Source organism: Culex pipiens, chromosome 3 (genome assembly GCF_016801865.2).
Source record: "Culex pipiens pallens isolate TS chromosome 3, TS_CPP_V2, whole genome shotgun sequence".
Lineage (NCBI taxonomy): Eukaryota > Metazoa > Arthropoda > Insecta > Diptera > Culicidae > Culex > Culex pipiens.
In genome coordinates, this window is record NC_068939.1 from 8976772 (window position 1) to 9002363 (window position 25592).

The 25592-nt window shown below is 35.8% G+C and overlaps 2 protein-coding genes and 1 pseudogene across 5 annotated transcripts; 1 reads left to right on the top strand and 2 right to left on the bottom strand.

Moving 5' to 3' along the window:
- Positions 1–4035: 4035 nt before the first annotated feature.
- Positions 4036–13332, bottom strand: LOC120427021 (PXMP2/4 family protein 3). Of its 2 annotated transcripts, XM_052710036.1 has the most exons (4): positions 13179–13332; positions 12537–12649; positions 4784–5159; positions 4036–4722 (listed from the first exon to the last, which is right to left on the bottom strand). In XM_052710036.1, exons 2-4 carry the CDS (start codon positions 12623–12625, stop codon positions 4609–4611), a joined length of 579 nt encoding a protein of 192 aa, XP_052565996.1. In that variant the 5' UTR covers positions 12626–12649; positions 13179–13332; the 3' UTR covers positions 4036–4608. The 2 variants fall into 2 exon arrangements, with proteins under 2 accessions (XP_052565996.1, XP_039447779.1); XM_039591845.2 differs by lacking the exon at positions 13179–13332 and having other exon boundaries at positions 12537–12853.
- Positions 5048–22547, top strand: LOC120427000 (E3 ubiquitin-protein ligase RNF185-like). Of its 3 annotated transcripts, none has more exons than XM_039591835.2 (3): positions 5048–5176; positions 21108–21598; positions 21671–22547. In XM_039591835.2, the coding sequence occupies exons 2-3, from the start codon at positions 21126–21128 to the stop codon at positions 21936–21938; spliced, it is 741 nt and encodes a 246-aa protein (XP_039447769.1). In that variant the 5' UTR covers positions 5048–5176; positions 21108–21125; the 3' UTR covers positions 21939–22547. The 3 variants fall into 3 exon arrangements, with proteins under 3 accessions (XP_039447769.1, XP_039447761.1, XP_039447755.1); XM_039591827.2 differs by lacking the exon at positions 5048–5176 and adding an exon at positions 16233–16666; XM_039591821.2 differs by lacking the exon at positions 5048–5176 and adding an exon at positions 16842–16972.
- On the bottom strand, positions 7158–9874 carry LOC120426990 (60S ribosomal protein L7-like; annotated as a pseudogene).
- Positions 22548–25592: the final 3045 nt, after the last annotated feature.

Below are 25592 nucleotides of genomic sequence, written 5' to 3' on the forward strand. Positions count from 1 at the left end.
TTTTGATTTTCCTAAAACCAAAGCTAACAGTCGAGCACGTTCATTCGAGTTCGGGAAATCTGTTAGCTTTTTGCCTTTAGCATTTTCAACAAACAGGTTATGAAATTAATACTAAATTTTGGTTAATTTAACAGAAAATTGGCAGTGACAAGTACGTTTTTGTTAAAATTTACGAAAGTAAAATCAACAATTTTAATTGTTAAAATTTCTGGGCACGGTCTCTCCGTGTATACAACTTCTCTCCTGATGGTTGTACATTATATTGAAAAGATGCTCAGAATCATCAATATGCGGTACATTTTGTTCAAGTGGATAATACTGCAAACGCCTCCAAATTTTATCAAATAATTTTAAAGAACAGGTGGAGGTGGCGTTTGGAATAGAACAGTCACTAATTACACAAGAGTTTGCACTGGCCACATTTGACGAAACTGCCCAAATAGCAAGGACAGCAACCGTATTCACTGACATCGTGCCTAGGAATAATTTACAATGGCTGGTTTTCATATAATGTTTTTATTGGTAATTTGTAATTGATTGGCTGGCTTATTTGCTTGGAACTGTGAGCATACGAGACACGTTTTGGTTACGAAATACACTTTTTTTTTTTGTAGCTATAGCGATACATATCTGAGTAATTTCTGTTTGATGGGTTATTCTCTGTCAACTCACACGAAGTTGGAAAATGTTGTTCCGACCCTTCTTCAAATGCGTAAAATTTTATTCTCAGCTGTAGTTTTGGTCCCAGGGCCCGACTCCAAATTTTAATCTGGATTTTTATTAATTCACGATTTTTGGAAAATCCAGCATACTCTTCTAATTATTTTTTTCATACGAAATACCTCGAAAATATGAAATTGTAAAAGATGTCGGGAGAATCTGTGAGCATTCCTTCCATCCGTCTGGACTACTTCCACGCCTTCGGACCCATCTCCAGAACCAGGAATGCAACAGCTCGGCCAAGTGAGAGAAGTCTTCAAAAGGAGTTTCTTGAGGATCTTGTCCCGCGGCTTTTGGATTATCACGGTCGGCATTTGCAACTGCAAGTCGTCGTTTGCATTCAAGTTCTCCAACGTCGATTGAAGCAATCTCTCAAGAACACGGGCGGACGACGTGGATTCATTCGATTGCGGGGCTGCTGGAAGTTGGACTTGGTGCTCGGATTCAAGCACGAATAGCACGAAGGTTGAAAGAAGATTATTTTGAAGCCGGTGAGCACGTTCCTTTTTATTTTATATCAAAAAACTCAATCACAGATTCTTGCTCTCCCTACCACCTGTCCCTTCTAGTCCTTGTGAGGGGATCATCGATCCACCCGCATTAACATACTGTCTTTTCGTTTTTCTTCTATTTTTTATTTTTCATTGTTTTTTTCACACTTACTATCAGTCTTTGTGAGGGGATACTGAGCTCGATTTGCTCTCCATCCGCATTGACCTTTTCTCAACTATGATTTTCCTTTAATCAGTAGTTAGAATCAAAGACGGGGACTGGGTAGGGAGCATCAGGGCAGTGGACAGTATGCTGTAATGTCGGAGACTGGATGTGGGTAGTGGAAGACCAGAACTACGTCACAAGGGGAAAATAGTTTAATAATTATACAATTCTTAAGGATTGTCGAATTACCACATCTTTTGACCTCTGTCAGTTTCCAGCTGTCTGCCGCGTCCTTTTAGGACCCCAACAGGGTGCGAGCCCTGTTTTTCAGCTTTGTCAGACTTTTTCTGAGTTATTTGAGGTTTTTGTGGGAAGGAGATTCTCTTCCCCTGAGGACACCGTGAGTGATTTTGCTTGTTCGCGTCCAACCACCTCCTTTTGGCCCTTCATATGGCAGTAATTTGAAGATGCTCCTTTTAAATCTGAGCCACTGTAATCCTAGGCAACCGCTACATAGGTCATCCTTGTGGCTCTGTTGGTTATCACATCAAATCATATCAAATCATCAAATCCTCAATCTGCGTCTTGGACAATTTGAAGTGTTATGTTTGATTTTATTTAAATTTAAGCGAGAAGTCATGCCACACATGCGGAACTAAATCCAGACTAGATTAGATTTTAGTTTTTTCATCTGATCAGACAATTGTCAATTTTTTTGGATCTAAATGTACAATTTTCTTAAACCCCTCGGGACCATCCATAAACCAGTTGAGGACCATCCACAAACCACGTGGACACTTTTTTGAAATCTCAGATTCAACAACAACATTTTTTTAGATAGCATAATTTTTTACCCTGTTTTTTACAGTGCTGCTCTGCTAAATGATTTTTTTCCATCTTGTGTGCTCGTAAGCTGACATTTTTGGTTATTTAAAACATTTTTCTTTAAAAAAATCAGTCAACGTAATCTTGTGTGTATTTTTTTTTCAAATTCAAATTGCTCCTAATGAGAGTTAGTAGAGAATGACTCTGGTAGATTGGTGAAATCAAATAAATTTCACACACATAATATTGAGCCAATTGTGTAAGTTGAATTATTCATTAATCAGTGCTGAAAATGTCATGGGTAATGTACTGCCCATGTTCGCATAAATGTCCCATATGCAAAAACAGCAATCTGAGAAAAACTCATGGCATGTTTGTCCCTCACATAAGGCTACGTGTTAAGTTTTCACGAAAAGCTGGATTTCCTTCTGATTTCTAGAACAAAGTACTGAATTTTTTAGGCTCTTCTGAAAGAGCACACGACTTTGAACCAAACTGCAGCAATAACTCAAAAGTTATGAAAATGCTTATGGGACCAGTGCTGAAAATGTCAGGGGTCATGACTCGAAAATCGGCGACGCTGACACGAATTTTTGAGATCCATTCACTGAACCGCAAAACCGTGACATAAACAAACCCGGCGCAGTCGTGAGTGCCCTAGCTCATTGAGCAGCTGCAATGCGAGGCAGTAGTCGACCAACGCTCATTCGACGTTGCACGCACACACATAAAGAAACAAGTTTTTACACAAAAAGTTCGTATTTATGCGTGGAAATGTAATTTTGAATATAACTTATGGTTGTTTTAAGTGTTTTGCACAGTCTACAACCATTCAACTGTTTGAAAATAGTCAAAATAGTGTTTAAAGAGGATTTTACGAGTCAGTCATATGACACAAATTGAGTGAGTGTAGCTCATTTTTTCACGTCTCTCATTCTCCAGCAGCCGACCGGCACAAGTCAGGCGGCAGTGGTTGAATAGACACAGTAGGCTTGCAGTCACATGCTAGCAGTGAACAGACATTTTGGTTTGCTTCATGTGTACGCTGGGTTGGAAACTTTTTGCAGGCCTGTATGGGACTGTACAGAAGACGCTAAATCGATCAGAAAACCCGATATCAATATAGAAATTTTGAATATGTTGATAGCATTTTTGCACGGTCAGCTGCGAAACACCACGTGGACACTTTTTTGGGAATCTCGGATTTTTTTGAAAACACTTTTCTATTTACCGTGAAATGTGGATACTAAGTGACTGGCATGCGCGAAATTTTGATTTTTACTTCTGACTTACCTGATTTGTCCGCAAGATGTCAAAATCAGTGATTGCCCAAATAATAATTAAACTGTAAAACAGGACCCTTGCTTGAATTAGACTTATGACCAGACATGCATCCGCTTTAACTCCTCTTTTAGAAGAACTTGTATGGCATTTCGCGTAGATGATTCCTAGCATGTTGTTCCAGTGGTTAAAGTACACTTATTAAGCTAATCATTAAAGCTCCCGAAGACCCTGAAAGATAATATTGAAAGCCAAGTAAGATGTATGGTAAGAACCTTTAAGTGCACTCAAAGAGCTTTTAAGAAGTTCTTCTTGAGAGCTTATGAACTTAATCACATAAAAATATAGCTAAAATCAATTTTTCCAATGAACCAATGTTTTCTACGTAATATTCTTATCAAAATGAAAACGTTTTTAACGAGCAACAAGCATAACATTACTTTAAACGAAAATGCCATCTAGAACAAGATGCGTGCCGTTAAGAAGAGCTCTTAGTGCCGATGCATGTCTGCTTATGACTTCTTTCTTTTCTATTTTTTATATAATTCAAACTTGTATTCAAGATATAAAATGGTATATTTAGTAACCCCTTTCTTACCCTCTACTACAAATCCAATGGAACAAATAGTTATAACAATAGTCTTTTGCACCTCCCTAGCCTAATAATTATTTTACAGACGACGACGTGTTAGAATTTTAATTGCTTGTGCACTAATCAAATCTAAAAAGGTTAGTCGATTTTGTGTGTACAATAATAACTTGATATTGCCTTGAAACGACGTTAATTTAAGCTGTCTTTTTTGTTTGTGGGTTCGTGCTTAACCCGTTTCTTCTGCTTTTTTTCTAAATTTATAAATTTACTGGAATTTCATAACTTTCGGCAAATTGCTAAATTCTTTTACTACCGTCATCAGGGCTGACATTGGGTCTGGGTGGTGAGATTGGGTCATACAAATTTCAGCATTTTTGTATGACCCAATCTTACCCCCCAGACCCAATGTCACCCCTGATGACGGTATTTATGTTTCTTTCCCTATTTCCATGCACGCTGTACAACCGTCGTCATCCCCGTTCTAACGCTGCTCACACGGCGGCAAAGGGCCAAAACGAGCCCGGCTCCGTCACTCAGGAGTTTCGCTGCTCCTCGGCCTGGCGGCGACGAGCTTCGGCCTTTCGGCGCTTCGCCGACAGGAAAACGATCCAGCAGAAGCCGATGAGGTTGGCAACGAGCACGCGAAGCTGAAAAAAAAGAACTTGCTTTTAGAAGGGAGAAGAAGAAGAAGAATGCGACAGGACTCACCATCGGAGGCACGAATCGAAGGTTGATCAGCACCGGCAGCGTCAGGAACTTCCAGTTGTTGAGGAGAATCATCTTGTACAGGTCGTTCAAGTTACCCACTCCTTCCTCGTGGTCCTTTCCCTCGAACCGGGTGATGAAGTAAAGCGACAGGGCGGTGATGATTGGCGCAAACAGGGCCCGCTCGCCGAGCAGCATCAGAATGCCCCGGAAGCGACGGTCCTGCGTGACTCGGTCCAGCCATTGGTAGAACAGGTGCGACAGGGGCCCAGTGAAGATCAGTCCAAACAGGCCGTACGCGACGACCGTGTCCGAGTTGAGGCGTTTCACGCCGGCGATCTTTTGCGAGCAGACGTTGGCGGAGGCCGCGATGACGCAGCTGAAATTTGCAAGCAGGTGAGTTTTCAGAAGATTATACCTACGCTATGGTTGGCATTATCAGCAGAACAGCTCTACCTCTCAGATGAGATAAGATATTTTGAGCACTTTGGGGGGTTTATTGTGGCTTGTTTGCAGCGATGAACTTTGGATGTATTCAAAGCAGTATCCTAATTAAATTTTTAATTTTTGTTTAAAAATTGTATAAAGTTTTAAAGAAATATTGGTGGGTGGTGCATTGCTCACAATTATATAATTTTCTAATCACAGTATTCGACTCATAAGAAAACCTTTCATAGTTATCCAACAATGCTTGCTTTTTTTGGCTAAACATTCAATATTACGCCCTTTTGAAATGTTAGTCCTGATAGAAAAAAAAAAATCAAAATATTGTTTTCGAAAAGATCGGAAAATTTCACGGATTTTTCATATTTTAACATTGAAAATCGGACCATTTTGTCCTCCAAAACATATAAAAAAATCAAAAATAAAAAAATACGGATTTTGAGAAATTGATTTTTTGTAAAAAAAAGTTCCTTGAAAAGTTACAGATTTTCGAATATTTACGTACCGTCGTTACGAGATTTGTATGGGTGACCCAATGACACAAAATGGTTTCTTTGGTGATAGGGAAGGGCCCACAAAGTTTGAGCCAAATCAAAAAATTCAAAAAATAAAAATGGTCGAAATCGGCTGATTTCACAGAGAATTGCACAATACAAAGATACAAGAAAAAAATCAAATTACAAAATTAAAAAAAAAATTAAAAACATCTAAAACTCAAAAAAATGTAAGACTTAATCTTGAATTTAGAAGTATCAATGTTTGAAAATTCTATATTAAAAAAATATATAAATCAAAAACTCATAAGTTCAATGATTCAAAAATTACAAAAATTTAAACATTTCTTAAATTATAAAATTCAAAATTTCTGAAGTTTAAAACATCAAAAAATTGAATACAGTCCAGACTCGATTATTCGAAGGCCTCAGAAAATTTTCAGTTCGGATAATCGAATTAAGATTTTTTCTTCTTTGTCTTATTTTTTATTGTTGACATCTAAACCACTCAAAGTGATTTAGAATTTTTAAATCCAAGATGGCGGCCAAAATGGCGGTGATGAAATATGGAAAAAAAATGCATTTTGTAATTTTTAAGGCAATCAAACATTTAAATATGACTAAAATGGGGTCGCAGCATTCAAATTTGATGCTAAAATCAAGACAATAAAAAAAAATACGTTTTTTTTGTTCGTGATTTGATTATCCGAAGTCAAACCTTCGGATAGTCGAAACTTCGGATTATCAAAACTTCGGATAATCGAGTCAGGACTGTATTTCTAGAGTAAATTTTCAAAAGGTCCTATGTGCAAAAACCTCAATCTAAGTAAATTGATGTCAAAGTTTTGCTGGACAGTTTTAAATCCCATTTAAACAAGGTTGGGTATTTTTCAATTCTAAAAACGCACAAATGGACCTAGAATGATGCTTTTTAAGTGTACTTAACGGGAACTATCAAAAATTTAGTTTAAACTTATTTCTGAATAACTTTGTTTCATACGACCTTTTAGTGCACATAGGACACGCTTCATAGAACTTTTTTTGCAGATAGGATCAACCACATTGGAGCAAATATGTGCAGCATTGCACATAGGATCTTTCTGAACTTAATTTAAATCTTTATTTAAAAAGAACAACTTTTTCATGATAATTATGATTACCCAATCCTCGCGCAACGTGTAGGCAACAGCTGATCGAGACCATGAAATGTTTCAATGCTTTCCAGCGCGAGAGAGAGAAACCGTTACGAGAACAAATCGACCAATCACAGAACTCGTCGGCATCTGCCGGATAGGTGCTTACAAAACATCCTATCCGACAATGTAAACAAAGTTTAACTGAGTGCGCATAGAACTTTTCTGGTTTTTTTTTAATTTTCAATTGTTTTTTTGCTTTTTTGCGTTTTTGATTCAATCCTGTCGTAAGCGGTTCAGGTGAGTTTTTTCAAGTATGCAGTACAGTGGCAGCTTATAATTTGTGTGTTTTTTTGCGTTTAATTTGTATTACAGATCTGGTCAGAAAACAAGCAAGCGTAAATCTTCACCGGAAGAAACCGGCCTACCTGGAAGCGGGCCAGCGCGGATTCCTTGTGACGTGCAACATGATCGAGCAAAACTAAACCCGGGACACGTACCGATCACAAACGAGTACGCCAACGATCTGTACGGGAAGGTGTGTGATTCTCCGCCTCCGACCAACGAACAACCTGTCGAAAAGGCCGCGGCAGAGCAAAAAAAAGACGAGGAGGGGGAGGACATTTCATTGCTTGTGGGAAAACAAGCCGAATCTGCCAAAATGGAGAAGAAAAAGTACCGGTTTGAGTCGGTAGTCATCGGGGCGAAAAAACATCTGCTTCATTAAGACGGGCTGAAAATTCGACGGAATTGGCGCTCAAGATTCTGCAGGACGCGGCCGGAACCAAGAAATATTGTGCGGCTAGTTTCAATCACCAAGGCCAACCTGAAGGACATTATGGACGGCGCCGGCAAGCTGTCCTGTACTTGTGAAGGAACCGAAAACGTTCGCGGTCACTTTCAACCGATGATCAACAACGGACTGGAACGCGAGATCGTTACCAACGCGCTCGGGGATCGTAGAAGTGACCAAACGGTTGATGCTGATTAGCATTGTGCCGCAGTATTCGAACTGATAGAAATTTGCACCCGACAGGACGAGGACGCCAAGTCGCAGGAATCGACCGAGGAGCAGAATGGATAGGAGTCTGGCGAGAAGGTCGCTGGCGATGAGGAGATAAAGGTTGAAGAGAAGCAAAGTGCAACTAACGGCAAGGAAGGTACGCAGAAGGAAGCGGAAGCGGCTGTACTAGCAGAGGATGTCCAAAAGCCAGAAGATGTTGCCCGAGGGAAGAGGAGGAAGATTGATGATTTTTTGACCGTATTATTCATACCGTTTGGATTTGCAAAATAAAAAACTGAATTCGTTGACTCTAACTACTTTAAATATATTTTTCAATTTTCGTGTTGTCGCATATTGGACAAGTCGAGGAAATAATTTTTTTTTTTTTTTTTTTTTTTATTTTACGTGGAAGCCGTGTGTGCCTACTTTTTCCGCGGATGACTAGATCAAAAGCAATGAGCTAGGGGTCAAATGGTAGCTCATGGTCATCAAGAGATCAGAATTCATCAGTTCGACGAACCGGGTTCAGTGTATCGGATCCGCCCGCAATTGGTCATCAGCTGTTACAACTTGTCGCTGAATGCTGCCAATTTACACATAGAACGTTCTGCAGTGTTCGTTGACGCAAAAGTTAGAATTTAGAAGGAGCGTTTTCAGCAGGGTGATCTGCTGTACGTTACTCAGCTGGTCTGGTTGGCGTTCCCCTGGAAGATAGAACACCAGCGCTTGAAACACGCGTGGCAAAAGCTAGACGACGGACATGACCGCGCATGTGTGTGTGGGTTCAACTTACACGCGATTGCTGCCTAAATGAAGTACTAAACATACAGGATTTTCTCAAACCAAATTTATTTATATTCTTGGTTTTGTTTTATTCAACACTCTCCCTCAACGCGCTATGTATCACTTAAACCATATGCTTGATCAGCTGATTGATCTTTTCCTTGCGGTTGCCAAAGTCTCCGTCTTCGACGTAGTGGTTGTACTTGCGTAGTTGGTTGTACTTGCGCCATTCACCGGTCGGGGTGTTGAGGCTTGTACGCGGCACGCAGCTTCAGTCGATTACGAAGAAGTCCGTAGTTGGGATTCGGTTTTGTCGGTGCTTGACGAACTTAAGCAAGGGATAGCCCTAGGTGATGTCGGGGCGGTGATACGCAGCAAGTTCTTGGTGACTTTGTTCAGCTTGATAATGATACCACAGATACGCATGACGAAGGCAACCTTCGGCTCGCCCGGAATGTAGATGTTTCCGGCCTTCTTAACCTCGCGTGCCTTGTCCACCACCTCATGCTCCATCCGGGCATACTTCTTGGTGTACTTGGCCGCGCGCAGCAGGTTCTACCTAACGCGAAGTAGCTTGACGGCCTGCAGCTGGCGGCGCAGATTTTCCGGGTGGGCCAACAACTTAGCCTTCGTTGCCTTCAGCTTGGATTCTGGCACCGCCGGGAGTTTTAGGGATTCCTTGGAACGTAGACGATTGCCCGCTTCCAACACTTCGGTCACCGTGAAAGGCGGAAATTTCGTTCGGAATGTGCTGTCTTTGGAGGTGTGAGTTTAGCAATTGTTCACAGTAGGAAAATATCGAGGAACTTACCAACTAGCGGTACGATCAGCGTAACATCAAGAATGAAAGTCGGTCTGACAGCGGACGCAAAACACACGTAGTCCAAACTGATGAATGATGTCACTAAACTCCGCCAGCAACACTGCTGAGTGCAGTGAAACATCAGCAGGTAATTTCGCACCTGTACAGCACCCGCGAACAAAAGCTGGAGACGGCAACTTCCGGATAAGTATCTTGTTCGAGTTATGCTTGTGTTGGGATTTAAAACTAGGCTACGGTTCCGTGCCGAACATAATGAGGCGATTTAAAAACCCCCGGTGGAGCACACCTCGACACTTCTGAGAAAAAATAAACAAACAGAAAATAATGATCACTCTCACTTTACAACCTGTTAAAACTCTCTCCAAATCACTCCACTCCTTCAAAAAAAAAAAATGACTTATCTATTTTATGAAGACTTACCTCCATCAATGAAAAATCGCATTTAAAAACAACAAAAAACTAAACCGTGCAAAACGACCTATATGCACAAATGTTATGATTTTTTATGCTGCCTTGTTGGTGTTATGCTCCCAAGTTTTTGGGTGGCGTATCTGTCAAATTCGAGAGAGTGCAGATAGGTTGAATTGAACTTCTCTCTTTTGCTTTGACAGCATTGAAACATTTCATGCTCTCTCCCAGCTGATGACTACACGTTGTGCGTGGATTGTACAAACATGAAGATTGTAAAATATTTATGTTTTAGAATTTTATTAAAAAACGACTTATACATATTTTCAAATAAACTCAATAAACATGTACATAGGTCATTTTGATATGAGCGTATGTGCATCAGCATTAAAAAATTATATTAATGTTCCATAGGTTGATTTGCTACGGTTCTATGTGCACGTTTCACTCGATTGCACATAGGACTCCCGTGTGGTAAAACGACCTATATTTATTTGGTGTAGAATTTATTAAGAATGCTTTTAGGTTGTTTTGTATTTTATCAATAACTTTAAAAATAAAAGGCTTTGAAGAAATTGGATCAGCAGTGAGTGTAGTTTCCAGCTTGCAGAATGTAATGCAATAAATAACTCAGTTTGTTTACTTTTGTCGCATAGGACCTTTTGAAAATTTACTCTAGATTTAACAATGTTAAAATTGAAAATTCTAAGAAAATATAATTTCAAAAAGTCAATAAAAATTACAAAAAAAAACTCACAATTCAAAAATCAAGGAATTTGTTTCAAACAAACAAAATATGACTCCAACAGTGTCATGTCCTGGCGGAATTTACGAATTTATCATTAAAAAAAACAAAATTCAATAATTTTATTTGTTTAAAAATGTATTAATTGACGAAAATAAGATTTTCAATATCTTAGAATTTAAGAATGATTTTTATAAATTAAGAAAAATTATAGAGTTTTATAATTTTTCAATTTTAAAATTTGTGGTTTTCGGATGTATTTTTATTTTCCCTTTGTACGACCGCAAAGAATTTAAAATAGATTTTTAAATCAATTTAAAAAAATAGCTTCACGGCCCTTCTTGACAGAAAAAGTCCTACTTGACAGCTCGTTCCAAGGGAACCATAGTTGATTCATTAAAAAATGTTGTCTGATTAATTTATTTATTTTTTTTTGCATTAAAATGAAAAAAAAAATGATCAGAAATGGGTTTTAATCGTGTTTTATTATACTAATTTGCAATCATCAATGAAGTAATGCAAAAAATCAGGAGTTTTTTTTTTTTTTTGAAAAGGTCCAATCACTAGCGTGCCCAGCTCTTTGAGGAAGGTGGGGCAATAATATGGACGTTTTGAAAAATACGTCATTTGTGGACACCCCCTGACCAAATGTAGAACAAATTTCTGATGATGGTGGGGCAGTTGCCCCATGTTGCCCCACTCTGTGCACGCTAGTGGGTCCAATAAACCAAATTTTCAGTTTTGGATTTTTCGGGTGTTTTTTAATACCCCTGACTCAAGGCGGTTTCAAAAACACCCGAAAGCAAGAACTGGAAATTTGGTTTATTGGACCTTTTCAAAAAAAAAAAAACTTCTGAAATCGTCTTTTCGCGATATTCGGGTTAAAAATCAAAATTAAAAAAAACTATTATGAATGCAGAAAAGTTTTCTATGTTTTTTTTTAGAATGGGTTTTGAATATTTTTTTTTGTATTTAGTTACGTGGAAAAGGATGAAAATATCACCTGATATAAAATAACTCATTTTTCAGTGTCAGGTAATATTGCAATTTTTCATCAGAAACTATGTAAAGTTACACAAGTGAGGTACATATTTGTTTATTTTTTCTCACTTATCTGTCTAAAAACTATTTCCGAATCAATCATCCGACTTATCGTTGGACAGGTTAACGATTCTAAAATTTGAAGAACTGGAGATCAATCCTCAAGTTATGATTGGTTGTTTTGAAAAAAATAATCTAGAAATGAAAGTGAGTCAGCTACTATCCATTGTTGATGCATCTGAAAATGTTGTTTGAATAGCGAAAAACTGTAAAGTGATGAGAATAGGTTGAAAGGCTTAGTGTGATAAATTGGTTATATTTTCCCTAGCAAGCAATCGGCCGAGATTAGTAAAATGGTCAGTGTGTTGTTGCCATTGAGTTTCGCAGTGTAAAAAAAGGTTGAATTTTGGAAGGTTGAAAATTTGAGGGTTGAATATTACAGCTTTTTCGAACTAAATTCATTCCAATATTATATTGGAAATATGTGGAAAAGGAGCAATTACACGTAAATGGAGGTAAATTCACACATATTTTGAGGCCACATTACAAATTTCTTGTGACACTAAATGTTTCCACATTCCCAGATGTTTGTATTCATTGTTTTTTGTTAAGCTGTTTTACGGTAGCAATTTTTTAGTCAACTCTGCTTCGGTCGAGAGGGTTAAAGCACCAAGTACTTTAAACCTTTACCAATAAATAAAAACACCCGTAAATAAAACTCAGCACTAGATTTAAGTAGGTAAACGCCTCCATTCCGTACTTTTTGCAGCACCACCACAATTGCATTCAGGTAGGTATATAAAATAGAACGAGGCTCGGTGGAAGCGAAATCCTCGCACAACTTGAGTCTTGCCGAGCCAGGAGGGTGACTATTAAACTTACCTTGTGATGGACTTGGTCCTCACCGGGTGGTTAAAGAGCTGCTCAAAGTATGCTCCGATCATGTTGTATAGCGGCCTCGACAGCGACATCTTGCGGCTAGTTTTGTGATAAATCTTACAGGTGAAACACGATAATGGGAATAGATAACACAAGATTAGAAATTACGGAACAACACTTAAACAATGTCTTGAGCGGCACTCGGTCACGGCCGGAATGAGTTAACGGCCTCGACACTGGCGATATAATGGGTCAATTATCAAATGAAAGAGAGTCGAAAATAAGTCGCGCTTAGTGTGTAAGTACAAGTGGCTTATCTTTGCCCTCACTTGGACTGCACTGCACGAATGAAGCCCCTCGCACCTCGCTGGGATGAGGCTGTGTTTGTTCAAACGTGAGGCTTATTTTTGTGTGTGTTACTTGAAGGCTAAAGACACATTTTTAAAACTCGTATTTCACTGCACCCGATAATGCGTAATCTACGCGGTGATAAGAGTGTAAACACATTTTGCACATAGCACCGGGAAGGATGTATTGTGACTTTGTTAGATTCACTCTTTAACTACCAAATGCGCGGAGAAAAAAACTTATAATTTGAGAATCTTACAAGTTGATGAACGTTTTAAACCTTGTTATCGTACTTACAAAAACAAACCTGTAGCAAAAGACCTAACTGTTAAAATGAGATTTTTTTCTGTTTCCTTCTCCAACTATTTGACCGCGTTCCAGTTCCAGGTACTAGTACTGCGTCAAAATGCGTATGGAATGTGTTTGTGTGTTTTGTTGCAGTAACTAAATGTTCACATCTCTGCTGACAGTGTTTGAAGTCAGGAATAGAAATGACGTTTAAGCTTTCAGTTACCCTCCGTACGCACGCCTATGACCTGACCGGTTAGAGTTACCACTGTATACGTGCCGTATTTTTACCGGTTCAGCATAATTTTTTTTAATTCGAATTAATTGTATTTTTTTACATTGCACGTGTTTTTATAAAAAAAATCTAGTTTCAAGCCAATCTGCTTGAAAAAAAATAATTTTTGTCTGTCTGAAAAAAAGGCATTTTACATTGATGAGTTTGCCAACAAATAAAAAATTAACCCTCTACAACCCAACCCCGCCTTTAGACGGGCTTCGATTTAAAAAATCGCCAGAAATCAATTTTCAATAAATTTTTGATCTTTAAAAAGCATTGGAAATAAGAACTTTTAAAATTTTAGAAAATGTATGGGTTGGAAGTTTTACTTGTTTAATGTGACTTTGCAAATGTTTTTAAAAATGTAATTGTTTTTAGGGGTCAACTTTGGCTGTGTTTTTTACTAAAATTTCCTTTACTTTAAGTAAAAATAAGTATGCAGTAATTTTTCTAGTGTCCCAGACTATGCCTCTACGCATTTTTTACAACTTAAATGATAATGGTGCCATTTTATAGCAGAAAATGTGAAAATCAAGCAAAAAATTGAAAAAGTGACTGTAAAAACATGAAAAAATTAGATAGGCAAAATGTAATGATAGGAGGTGGTAGAAAAGGCCAAAAACTACCAAAAACAAACATAAACTTAACAAGATAAATGCAAATTAAAATACTAAAAATGAAACTAGAAAAACATAAAACAAGAGAAGTAAAGTTTTTCGTAGAACAAAAGTTGCTCAAAATGATCTCCTGAACACGGGAAAAATAAAAATGTTCGAAAGAAAAATTTTGACAGTAGAGGGTTAAAAGAATAAAATGAAGGTTAAATTTTTGTCTGTCCTCTTATTTCTCTTGATTTTTTAAGATGTTATGAATTTTAATTGCCTTATTATGATTACGAAGAACAATTTTCAAAAATATATACATATAAAAAAATAAAAAATATGTTGTTTTTCATTAAAAAAATCTTTTCTATTTTAGTATTATGTTTTAAAACAAAATTTCAAAATCGGGCTCTGTCATGAACACGGGATATGTTTTGAAATTCTTCATCCCAAATTTCAGCCAATTTGATCCATCCAATCTCGAGATTATTAATATTAATGTCAAGTATTAATTAAAATAAAATCATTTCTGGAGTTTTTTTTTTAAAAAAAAAAGGTCCAACAAACAAAGTTTTAATTTGTTTATGCCTCTACTCAAGGCGGTACCAAAAACACTAAAAAGCAAAAAAAAAAAATACCAACAAGAGCCCAAAACAAAATTCGGTATTATTTATTAGGAAATTTTTCAGTAAAACAAACAATCAATGTTGCTCCGATTTAGCTCAAATTTTACAAGGGTACCTCGTCACGAAAAACTAGAACTCAGATGAGCTTTTTTGACTTTCTTTTTAAATATATTTGAAAGGAAAAAATGCTACAACAGTAGAAGTAAAAGGACGTAAAACCTGTATTTTTCATTATTTAACTCTACCAGGGCTGAATATTAAAATAGTAGTTTATGTAACAAGTTGCAACAAGAATATTTTTTACAGTGCTGAAAAGTAGAACATTTCAGCATTTGTTTTGAAAAGGGTTACTATTCGATTCTGTTATTTTTGGTACAGAAAAGTAGGCTTTTTCGCCGTTCAAGTATGACAGGAAAAGTAAGTAGTTTCACGGTAGAATTGCAAAAAGATATGAAAATTATAGGCTAGATTTGGAAATTTTGATTTTTTGTTTTAAAATTGTTGACAAAAAAGTCCACACAAAATCATTTTTAATTGTAGAACAACCTTCAATCAATAATAAAAATTAAAACAGTAAAAAAATGCAACAATAATGCGAGATGATTTTATTTTTTTTTTTCTTGGAAAAAGAATAATAATAATAGACATTCTAGTTAGAATCATCAGTGAAAAACAACTCAGCCACAGTTAACTTCCATGGAACAAGACAGCTAGTAAATGAGCAACTCTCGTTTCTCTCAATTTCTCCCGTTTTCTCCGCCTTGCATGCGTTTGGTCTCGAGTTAAATGCGGACCAAATAAACTCTCTCTTCTCATTTTCTCTCTTCTCTGCCACACTCATTCACTACAAGTTATTTTTTTTTTCAATTTCAATAAATTTGTGAACTAAATATTTGATCAAGTCTGGAACTTTTTTTTAATGAAAAAAAGGGCCAATAAACTTTTTTTTTTGCTTTTTTGGTGTTTGTAATACTTCTGACTTGAGGTAGTTTCAAAAACACTCAGAAACCAAAAAAATAAAATTGTGTGTTTTGGATCTTTTTTTTTAAAAAAAAACTTGACGTACATAATAAATACGGTTCTGTAAACTGCCCATAATTGAAAATTCGGCTATTATGCCAAATCAAGTATTCCGAGAAAAACGCGTTTTAGTGTTTGTCACAAAATCTGCGTCAAGGCAATTTCTCATAAGAGTGGCATATTAGCCGTTTGGTTTTTCGCATCGGCAGCCAAGTCCAAACACTATTTCAGCAAAATTCAAGTTCCAGAAGATGCGTTGGAACATCCTCTATCACCTGGTGCTAATATCTCGTTTTTGTCAAAAGTGGATATTAGCCGTTTTTTCAATGGTGGGCAGTAAACATCTCATAAAAACCCTAACAATTCCCGTCAAGTGTGACAGTTCCCCTCCTCTGTATTCGAATGTCAGAAAAGCATACAAAATTTCATCATTTTACTTCCCATTTTCTCCACCACAGTTTAACTGGTTGTACGATCTGTGTTGGTGTGTGCCAGTCTGTCATTTCTTTGGATTTACAGAGCGAGTATTGGTCCAACCACAACCCATCAGAACGTACGGGAAAACTTGTGTGTTGACAAGGCAGCGAAACGAACCAGGGGGGACATCCCACATCAGACTTTGCTGACAAATACAACAGTGCTAAGTATACGCGTTTTTGGTGCAGAAAAATTGTGACAATATTTTGGCTCGTTTGATACCACCACCTTGCGAAAGCGCTGATTCTTCTGAGATTCGGAGCAAAGACCGTCCAAGTCTGAGGCGTAATTTCGGGTGGAAAAGTTACGGTGCGCGAATTCGAGTGAGCAATTTTAGGGAAAGTCAACTGTAGTGCTGAAATTGTGTGTTTTTGCCAGCAAAAGGAAAATTTCCAAGTGAGTGGCACTAAAGCCAAAAACAGCAAAAGCAACCCCGTGAAGGACGTTTTATGAATCCAGCAGCGACTGGAGGAGCTTCTAGAAAAGACCGCGGCGGTGAGTATCTGTTGCTTTCTGTGGCGTTAAAAAAGTGTCGGAAATTTACATAATACTCGCTGTAAAGGGTTTTGGCCTACGTGTCCCTTTTGCGTGTCCTGAATTGAGCAAAACAGGATTGGAGCCACCCCCCGAAATGGAAGAGGGAGGGTGTTGACCTTCAGCACAGGTTTTTTTCCCCCAGAGCTCTCTAGAAGCAGTTTCGCGTGAGAAGAGCCTCAAATCTGCGAACGAGAAAAGAGACCTTCGTGGACATTTATAATAAGCTAATTAGTCGCGGAGAAGCCTCCTGGAGCTAGTCGGATGGTAATGTTGTAGTTGATATAGTCAGGCGATCGATTTACGTCACGCGCCCGCCACCTTGTGTGTGCGTGCGTGTGTACTGGCCACCAGATATAATAACATGCCATACAGGCAGTCGCATGACGTGGTGCTTGTTTACTTCCATTATCACTAGCGGGGACCGAGAGCGATGATAGTGGCGAATTTAGTCCAGAATTTAGGTTTGTGTCTGTGTGAGTGTGTGTGTCTACACGATTGAGTTAAAAATAAAACGAAGCAGTCAAAATAAATATTATGACCCTGTTGGTTGCAATTTGATGGAAGCAAAGTTCAATTGGAAATAGCACTAAACAAAATAACAATTTAGAGAAATTCCATGTGACTAAGATTTCTGAATAAAGAAACCTTTGTCAATTATTTGTACATTGTAAAAATTGAAAGCATGCAAACTTAAATTAAAACATCACATAATTAACGTTTTTTTCTCAAAAATAGGAAAAATGTTTCACTTGTACTTATTCTAAGACTTGAACTTTATAAGCCTCGATTCAACTTTTTTCGGGCCTAAAATGAATTTTAATACACTTAACTCATTCAAATGTTGAGAATTCTAGATTAAATTTTCAAAAGGTCCTATCTGCATAGGAAATCCATGAGGGATAGGTTGTTTTTAAAATTTAATCAAGAATTGTTATTTCAATTTTTATATATTTTTTTTTGCTCTCCTCCTCGACCCGAGCCGAGGGACAAAATTTCGGCCTAAATTCCTAGATTCATAAATTTTTGAATTCTAAAATTATAATATTCTAAAAATTTTAAGATCTTCAATTTTTAAATTCTTAAATTCCTAAATTCTTAAGAGTTACTAAAATTTTTAAACTTTGAGTACCGTAAAACGGGGTGACTTTGATAGCCGGGGTGACTTTGATAGGTTTGCGATTTTTTCGCAAAATTAAGAGTACAATTAAAATACGTAAGGAATGGTTTAGAAACATACTGACCGTGGTAGAGAAGTGTTCAAAGTTCCTCAAGAAGAACTTTTCATAAAATTTTGACAAGTTTAAAAAGTTAGTTAACTATAGTTAAGAAAATGTTGATGAAAGTCATTATTTTAAACTTCTCAAAGTGTCTTGATTTTCTCAATGGACATCATTTTTAATCGGAAAACGGAATGCATTTTCGGATTCTTTAGACAATTTTCCACGAGGAGAAGGTTAAATAAGTTTGTAAATAATAAATAATATGTGTTTTTGAAACACAATTAGAAAAAAAATCTCCAAATTAAAAGGCAATTTCAGTTGAACTAATTTCATGTAAAATGTGAAAACTTGTGATTCGTGCTTCGAGTTCAGTATAAAATGCAATATAAATCGATAATTTTACAAACAAAACTAGTTTTAACAAATTTCAGGCAAAATTCCGACTTTTTAACAATTTTACCTAAAATTTATATGTATTTTGCTAAAAAGCTTATGCACTTAGTTAACTAAATATAAACATTGTTTTTTTTTCTAAAAAACTATATCAACTACTTTAGTGATGGTACATTTAGCGTACAAATAAAGTTTTAACATATTAAATATGATTTTAACAAGAAAAACTATGACTATCAATCACCCCGGAATTAAAACTAAGAATTTTAAACGTAACTATTTTTCTAAACATTATTGAAAAAACTTTTTTTCCGAAATAGTGCATGGACTTTGTGTGGTCTGTCCCAGTACATGTTTTAAAAATAATAATCTTGAGAAAAACCTTACCTGTTGGAAAATATTCTAAAAACAAATGGAAATCCTATCAAAGTCACCCCGGATTACGGTATATTTTTTTGATTTGTTAAATTTAAAACTTTTTTAAACTTAAAATTATAATTCCCCCTCTTAAAAAATGGTTCGAAAATCAGGGGGCAAAAAATATCTTTTTTCATAAAACTGGATTTTTCTTTTTGAAATAGAAGTCCAATCAACTCAAAATAATCTAAAATGTATTTTTCTGCATTGATAATAATATTTAGCTTGTTTGGGCTTGTTTATTTTATTTTTTTACTAAATTATAATGTTCAGCACCGCAAAAACTTTTTTTTTCTCACAAAAATAAAATGTTCGTCAATACTTGGAAATTTTGGAAACTTATGATTGCAAAACAACTGGACAGATGTATAATGCATCTTAAAACACTTTTTTCATTCACATGTTGAAACCGTGGCCTGTCATTTAAATGTTTTAACTTTGGCCAAAGTCGAAGGACATAAACTTTAAAACATAATTGCAACGGCCTTTTTTGAATTTGAAAATGTTCGAATTGCAAATTTAAGAATTTTGTAACTATCATTTTGAAATTTTTATTTTTTTCATGCTTTGAATTATTTATTTACTGATTTTTTGTTTATTCTAATTGAATATTTGTATTTTAAAATTTTGATATAACTGATTTTGCTAACTTTCTCAATTTTAAAATATTTGTTTTCTTTTATATTTGTATTTTTTTTAATTCTAAAATTCTGAAAAATAAAAAAAATAAAGTTGAAATAACAAGCCATATTCTCTACACTTGAATGCAAAAAGTGTTTTAAAATGCATTTTACACAAGTTCAGTTGTTTAGCAAGCATTAGTTCTCAAAGAATGTAAAATTCGATAAAATCAAAAATTTTAGCAAAAAAAATGTAAATTAAAAAAAAATCAATAGATTTTTTTACTAAACCCGAACATGCTTAAAAATGATTCTAAACACAGATAAATGTATTTTAAATTGATTTCAGCTGAATGCACTTGCATTTTAAATTGAATTTTGAAGTTTTTCGAAAAACAAATATTATTTTTTCGGTCCGATGACAAAAACTTTTTTAAATATTTAGAATTTGAAAATGTTGCAAATGAGAATTTAGGAATTATGTAATTTAAGCTGATTTTATAATTTTTTTAAGATATGAAATTTGAATTTTTGTTTTTTGAATACATATTTGTACTTTAAAATTTTGAAATATCTGATTCTGATTAAGTATCTCAATTTCAAAATATATTTTTTTTTTTTATATTTGTAATTTTGAATTTCCTTATTTCTGAATATTTCAATTTATGTGATTCCAAATTGTTGAGTTTGTGATTCAATTTTTTTTTCTATTTTACTGTCAGAAATTTTTACGATATTTGTTAGGATCAGGATACAAAATTATTGATGCGTTTGTAGTTTTCAGTCGCATTCAAAATAGCAAATCCAAATTATTTGATTTTTCTACAAAACATGTTGCAAACAAGCACCGCGCGATAAAACGTCAAACGTCACTTTCCCTTTTTTTTCCTTCTCAGCTGCGTACCGCTTAAGACAAATATTTTCGTGACCCTTTTCTTGACCGTTTCTTGGGCGTTTTTTTTTTAAATGGAGTTTTGCATTCCTTCCGAGCTTCGTATCAGCCTTAAAGCAACAAATTTTTTTTACGCTTCAAAAAATATATGCACTGGCATAAGGCCGTTGCAAATATTTTTCAAAGTTTATGTCGCAAAAATTTATGTCTGCAAAATCAGGGGGCAAAAAAAATATTTTTCTAATAAACTTCAAATTTTTCACGAAAATAGAAGTCTAATCAACTGCAAACAATCTAAAATGCATTTTTCTGCATTGATTGTTTGAAAATGTTTTGAATTTTTATAAAATTCCAATCTACAGCAGCGCAAAAAAAAATATTTTTCGCAAAAAAAATAAAATTTTCGTCAATACTTACATATTTTGGAAATTAATGATGGCAAAACAACTGAACAGGTGTATAATGCACTTTAAAACAGTTTTTTCATTAAAATGTTGAAACCATGGCTTGTAATTTCAATTTTTATTTTTATACTCTTTTTTTATATTTTTTTGAATGATTTTTGAACAAACACGAACATGCTTCAATGATTCGAAATCCAGAGCAGAGTTGTAGAAATATCAAGCTTTCTATAATTACAGTTACAATTACAGAGGTTTCAAAAAAAGTGTCCACGTGGCTTATGGATGGTCCCTACTTTGAAATAAAAAAAAATACCAATAAACGCAAGAATTGGTTGAATCGAAACAAGGAAGGTGTTTGGAACAAATGAAGTCCAATAAATCATCGACCAATAGAAAGGATATCGAGGCAAAGAGAGCACCAACTTATCTAAGATAACTTTTTTCCCCTTGCAGATTACTCAGCCACAGACAATGGCATCCACCGTTGAGAGCAATCCCCACCCCACGGCACCAACGGCGCCCAGCTTGGAAGATCTCAACTCGGCATCGACCTCTTCAGCGAGCAATAAATTCAGCACCGCACCGGATTCAGGCGCAAGTGGCAGCAGCGGAGACCCGCAGCCCACGGCGTCCACATCTACAGCAGCCGATTCCACCAGCGGCCCCGAGTCGGCCACATCGTCCGGTGGCAAGTCCAAGATCACGCTCGAGGACGCCAACGATGACGACGAGGAAAAGAAGGACGACTCGGTGTTTGAGTGCAACATCTGCCTCGACACGGCCAAGGACGCGGTCGTCAGCATGTGCGGCCATCTGTTCTGCTGGCCGTGCATACACCAGTGGATGAACGGGTACCGGAACACGTGTCCGGTGTGCAAATCTTCAATCAGCAAGGAAAAGGTCATTCCACTGTACGGCCGTGGTGGCAGCAAGGAGGATCCAAGGTGGGACGAACATTTCAAGTGTTTTGTGGGGGAAAACATGCTTTAAAAAAAACTCTTCATTTTATTCCACAGAAAAACGGCGCCACCGCGACCGGCCGGCCAGCGCACCGAACCGGAACAGCCGCAGGGTTTCCAGAGCTTTACCGGCGACGGTGGCTTCCACATGTCGTTCGGCATCGGGGCGTTCCCGTTTGGGTTTTTCACGTCGTCGCTCAACTTTGGCGACTTTCGCGGGAATCCACCGCACGAAAACACGCGCGAGTTTGACGAGGATCAGTTTCTGTCGCAGATTTTCCTGTACGTTGCCCTCATCTTTATGGCCTGGCTGGTTCTGGCTTAAGGGAAATTCAAAAACAAACAAACAAACAAAATACGACAACCAGCTGGTGGGGATGCTTTGTGATAATAAATGGTTATTTTTTTATATTTTGGCTGGTTCGATTACCACTTACGAAAAAAACAAAGGAAGCAAATCTGTATCTGAGTATTTTGGGAGATATTACTGTGCAAATAGGCAAGTTTCTTTCTATTCTACATCATCCTCTACAAATGTATTGTAAAACGATCCAGATTTTTAAAACAAGGACCTTCTATTGATGTTACTTTTATTTACTTCTTCTTAGTTCGTATTGCTGTTCAACTTTTAAACTAGGTTTAATCCTTTTGGTACCTTTAACTGCACTATTGTCTGTAAGCTAGGCTAATCGTCAAAAAGCTCAGTGCATTAAAACAAATAATGAAGATTAAAACAGTCACACACACACAGTCTGTGCAGAGCAATGCAACCTAAGGGAAGAAAAATCAAACATACGAACTCAATATAATTTATTTGACAGGAGAAAATGATATGTAAAACATTTATATTATGTATGATACAAATAAAACGTCAACGAAAAATGTAACCACAAATTAAGTGTTTCTTTGCTTTGATGACAATTAATTCTGTAATTCTGTAATAAAAAAATATTTAAAACATAGAAATAGTAAATTGAAATGAAAAAATAATCAATATATGTAAAATGTTTCTACAAACAACACAAAGAAACCTATTTTTATATTGAAACAAGATTTTAATGTTTTTCTAAAACAAAACTCTAAAATTTACACAGACTACCGTATTTTTTGAAAGTACTCAAATTTTCATAATTTGCAAAATGGGTATGAAATGATTCGAAATTTCGTGTGCATTTTCACAGTTTTAGAGTTTTTGGAGTAAATTTTATGAATTCCCAAAACTTTAAAACACTGGAAGTGCATGAGCAATACCAGCTCAAATCAGGATTTTTTCTTGTATTTTTGTACCCGACCTCTCCGATTTCAATGAAATTTTGAAGACATGTTATCTATATAAGCAATTTTTGTGCATACGTAGCCAATTTTTCTCGAAAATTACATTTGAGAGGGACGTATGTTATTTAAATATTTTTATATTTTGTGATTGAGCAATTCTCTACCAAAACCGGAAATGGATTTCTGATCAATTTGGTGTCTTCAGCAAAGTTGTAGGTATTGTTGAGGACCATTGAGAAAAAAATAGGTACACGGAAAAAAATTGCTGATTTTTTTATTAACTTATTTTTCACAAAAACTAAATTTCCCAAAATACGTATTTTTTGATTTTCGAGATTTTTTGATATGTTTTAGGGGACAAAAATCCGCAACTTTTGAGCCATAGAGAAGTATGGTCAAAAATCTGCCGCCGAGTTATGATTTTTTTTAAATAGTGATTTTTGAAAAAAAATGAAATTTCATACAAAAAAAAATTGATTTAATTTTTATGTAAAATTGAATTTGCAATCGAAAAGTACTTTACAGATTTTTTGATAAAGGGCTCCATTTTCAAGATATAGCCACCGAAAGTTAGAAATATTTGCAGTTTTTCGATTTTTAAAAATAGTGACCATCAGCGACCATTTCTGAAAAAAAATTTTTTGAAAAGTTCAGAAAATTTGCTATAAAATTGACTAAGGGACATTGAAGATTGGACCTCGGGTTGCTGAGATACAGCGGCTTTAACTAAAAGAAACATGAAAATTGAAGTTTTCTTAGTCTCACTCAAAAACCCACCATTTTCTAATGTCGATATCTCAGCAACTAATGGTCCGATTTTCAATGTTAAAACATGAAACATTCTTTTCGAAAAAAATATTTTCCAAATTTTTGAATCAAGACTAACTTTTTAAAAGAGCCGAACATTCAATATTACGCCCTTTTCAAATGTTAGCCTTGATTCAAAAATTTGGAAAATATTTTTTTCGAGGAGATCGAAAAATTTTACGAATGTTTCATGTATTAACATTGAAAATCGGACCATTAGTTGCTGAGATATCGACATTAGAAAATGGTGGGTTTTTTGAGTGAGACTTAGAAAACTTCAATTTTCATGTTTCTTTTAGTTTAAGCCGCTGTATCTCAGCAACCCGAGGTCCAATCTTCAATGTCTCTTAGTCAACTTTATAGCAAATTTTCTGAACTTTTCAAAAAAAAAATTTTCAGAAATGGTCACTGATGGTCACTATTTTTAAAAATCGAAAAACTGCAAATATTTCTAACATTCGGTGGCTATATCTTGAAAATGGAGCCCTTAATCAAAAAATCTGTAAAGAACTTTTCGATTGCAAATTCAATTTTACATAAAAAAATTAGGTCAAATTTAGTTTTGTATGAAATTTTTATTTTTTTTTTCAAAAATCTCTATTAAAAAAAATCATAACTCGGCGGCAGATTTTTGACCATTCTTCTCTATGGCTCAAATGTTGCGGATTTTTGTCCCCTAAAACGTATCAAAAAATCTCAAAAATCAAAAATATACATATTTTGGGAAATTGAGTTTTTATGAAAAATAAGTTAATAAAAAAATCAGCAATTCACCTATTTTTTTCTCAATAGTCCTCAACAATACCTACAACTTTGGCGAAGACACCAAATTGATCAGAACATTCTTTCAAAAGTTACAGATTTTCGAATATTTACGCACCCTTTTTGTATGGACAGCTGCCAAAATTTATGGAGACTTGAATGGGTGAACCAATGACACAAAATAGCTTCTTTGGTCATAGGGAAGGCCCCCACAAAGTTTGAGTCAAATAAAAAAATACAAATAAAATCCATTTCCGGTTTTGGTAGAGAATTGCTCAGATATTAAAAATACATACTTAATTTCGAATCGTTTGATACCAAATTATGAAAATCTCAATATTTTTTAAAAATACGGTGTATTATGAACATTTTCATAGCATGCATCCTATTTTTCCCTGAAATTTTATTGAAACTGGTATTAACTAATTGATATCATTTACCAAAGTTCCAAAGAATTACTCCGTTTTTTTTAATCTGCGTGGAAATGCATACGAGAAGGTTTGTTTTTAATTCTGTGAGGCAAGTAAAAAATGGTAGGAATTCTTCCACGTATAGGTTTTAGACTATGACAAACAAAAAAACGTTACTTAATCCACCCTTAGGTGGTTGGTGCCTTCCTCACATTCGTTGGAAAGGTCATTTAATTACCTATCCAAAGATAGGTCGCATGATATATTTGGACAACGTTTTCATCAAAATATCTGAGATCTGGCCTCCAAAAAGTGTATAAATAACACTTAAGTGCTTATAACTTTTGATAGGGTTGTCAGATTTTCAATGTTTTGGACGCGTTGGAAAGGTCTTTTAAATACCTTTCTAAAAATGTATAACATGCCAGGTTTTCTTACAAAAACCACCCTTTTTACAATCTTCCGGACTTTTGTTAAAATCGTTTTTTTAGCATAACTTTTGAAGTACTTAACTAAACCGCATAATTTTTAATAGCGACTTATGGGACCCCAAGACGGATCGAATGACGCCAAAACGGACAAAATCGGTTCAGCCAATGTCAAGATAATCGAGTGACAATTTTTTGATCAACATCCCACCACACACACAGACATTTGCTCAGAATTTGATTCTGAGTCGATAGGTATACATGAAGGTGGGTCTAGGAGGTCTTATTGAGAAGTTC

Excerpts from the sequence above, each read along its gene's own strand:
- LOC120427000 (XM_039591821.2), top strand. Across the intron at positions 21,599-21,670 it reads GGCAGCAAGGAGGATCCAAG|AAAAACGGCGCCACCGCGAC; the intron begins GTGGGACGAACA and ends TTTATTCCACAG.
- LOC120427021 (XM_052710036.1), bottom strand. The coding sequence starts at position 12,625 with ATGTCGCTGTCGAGGCCGCTATACAACATGATCGGAGCATACTTTGAG. Across the intron at positions 5,160-12,536 it reads AGGACCAAGTCCATCACAAG|CTGCGTCATCGCGGCCTCCG; the intron begins GTAAGTTTAATA and ends TGCAAATTTCAG. Across the intron at positions 4,723-4,783 it reads TTCGATTCGTGCCTCCGATG|CTTCGCGTGCTCGTTGCCAA; the intron begins GTGAGTCCTGTC and ends CTTTTTTTTCAG.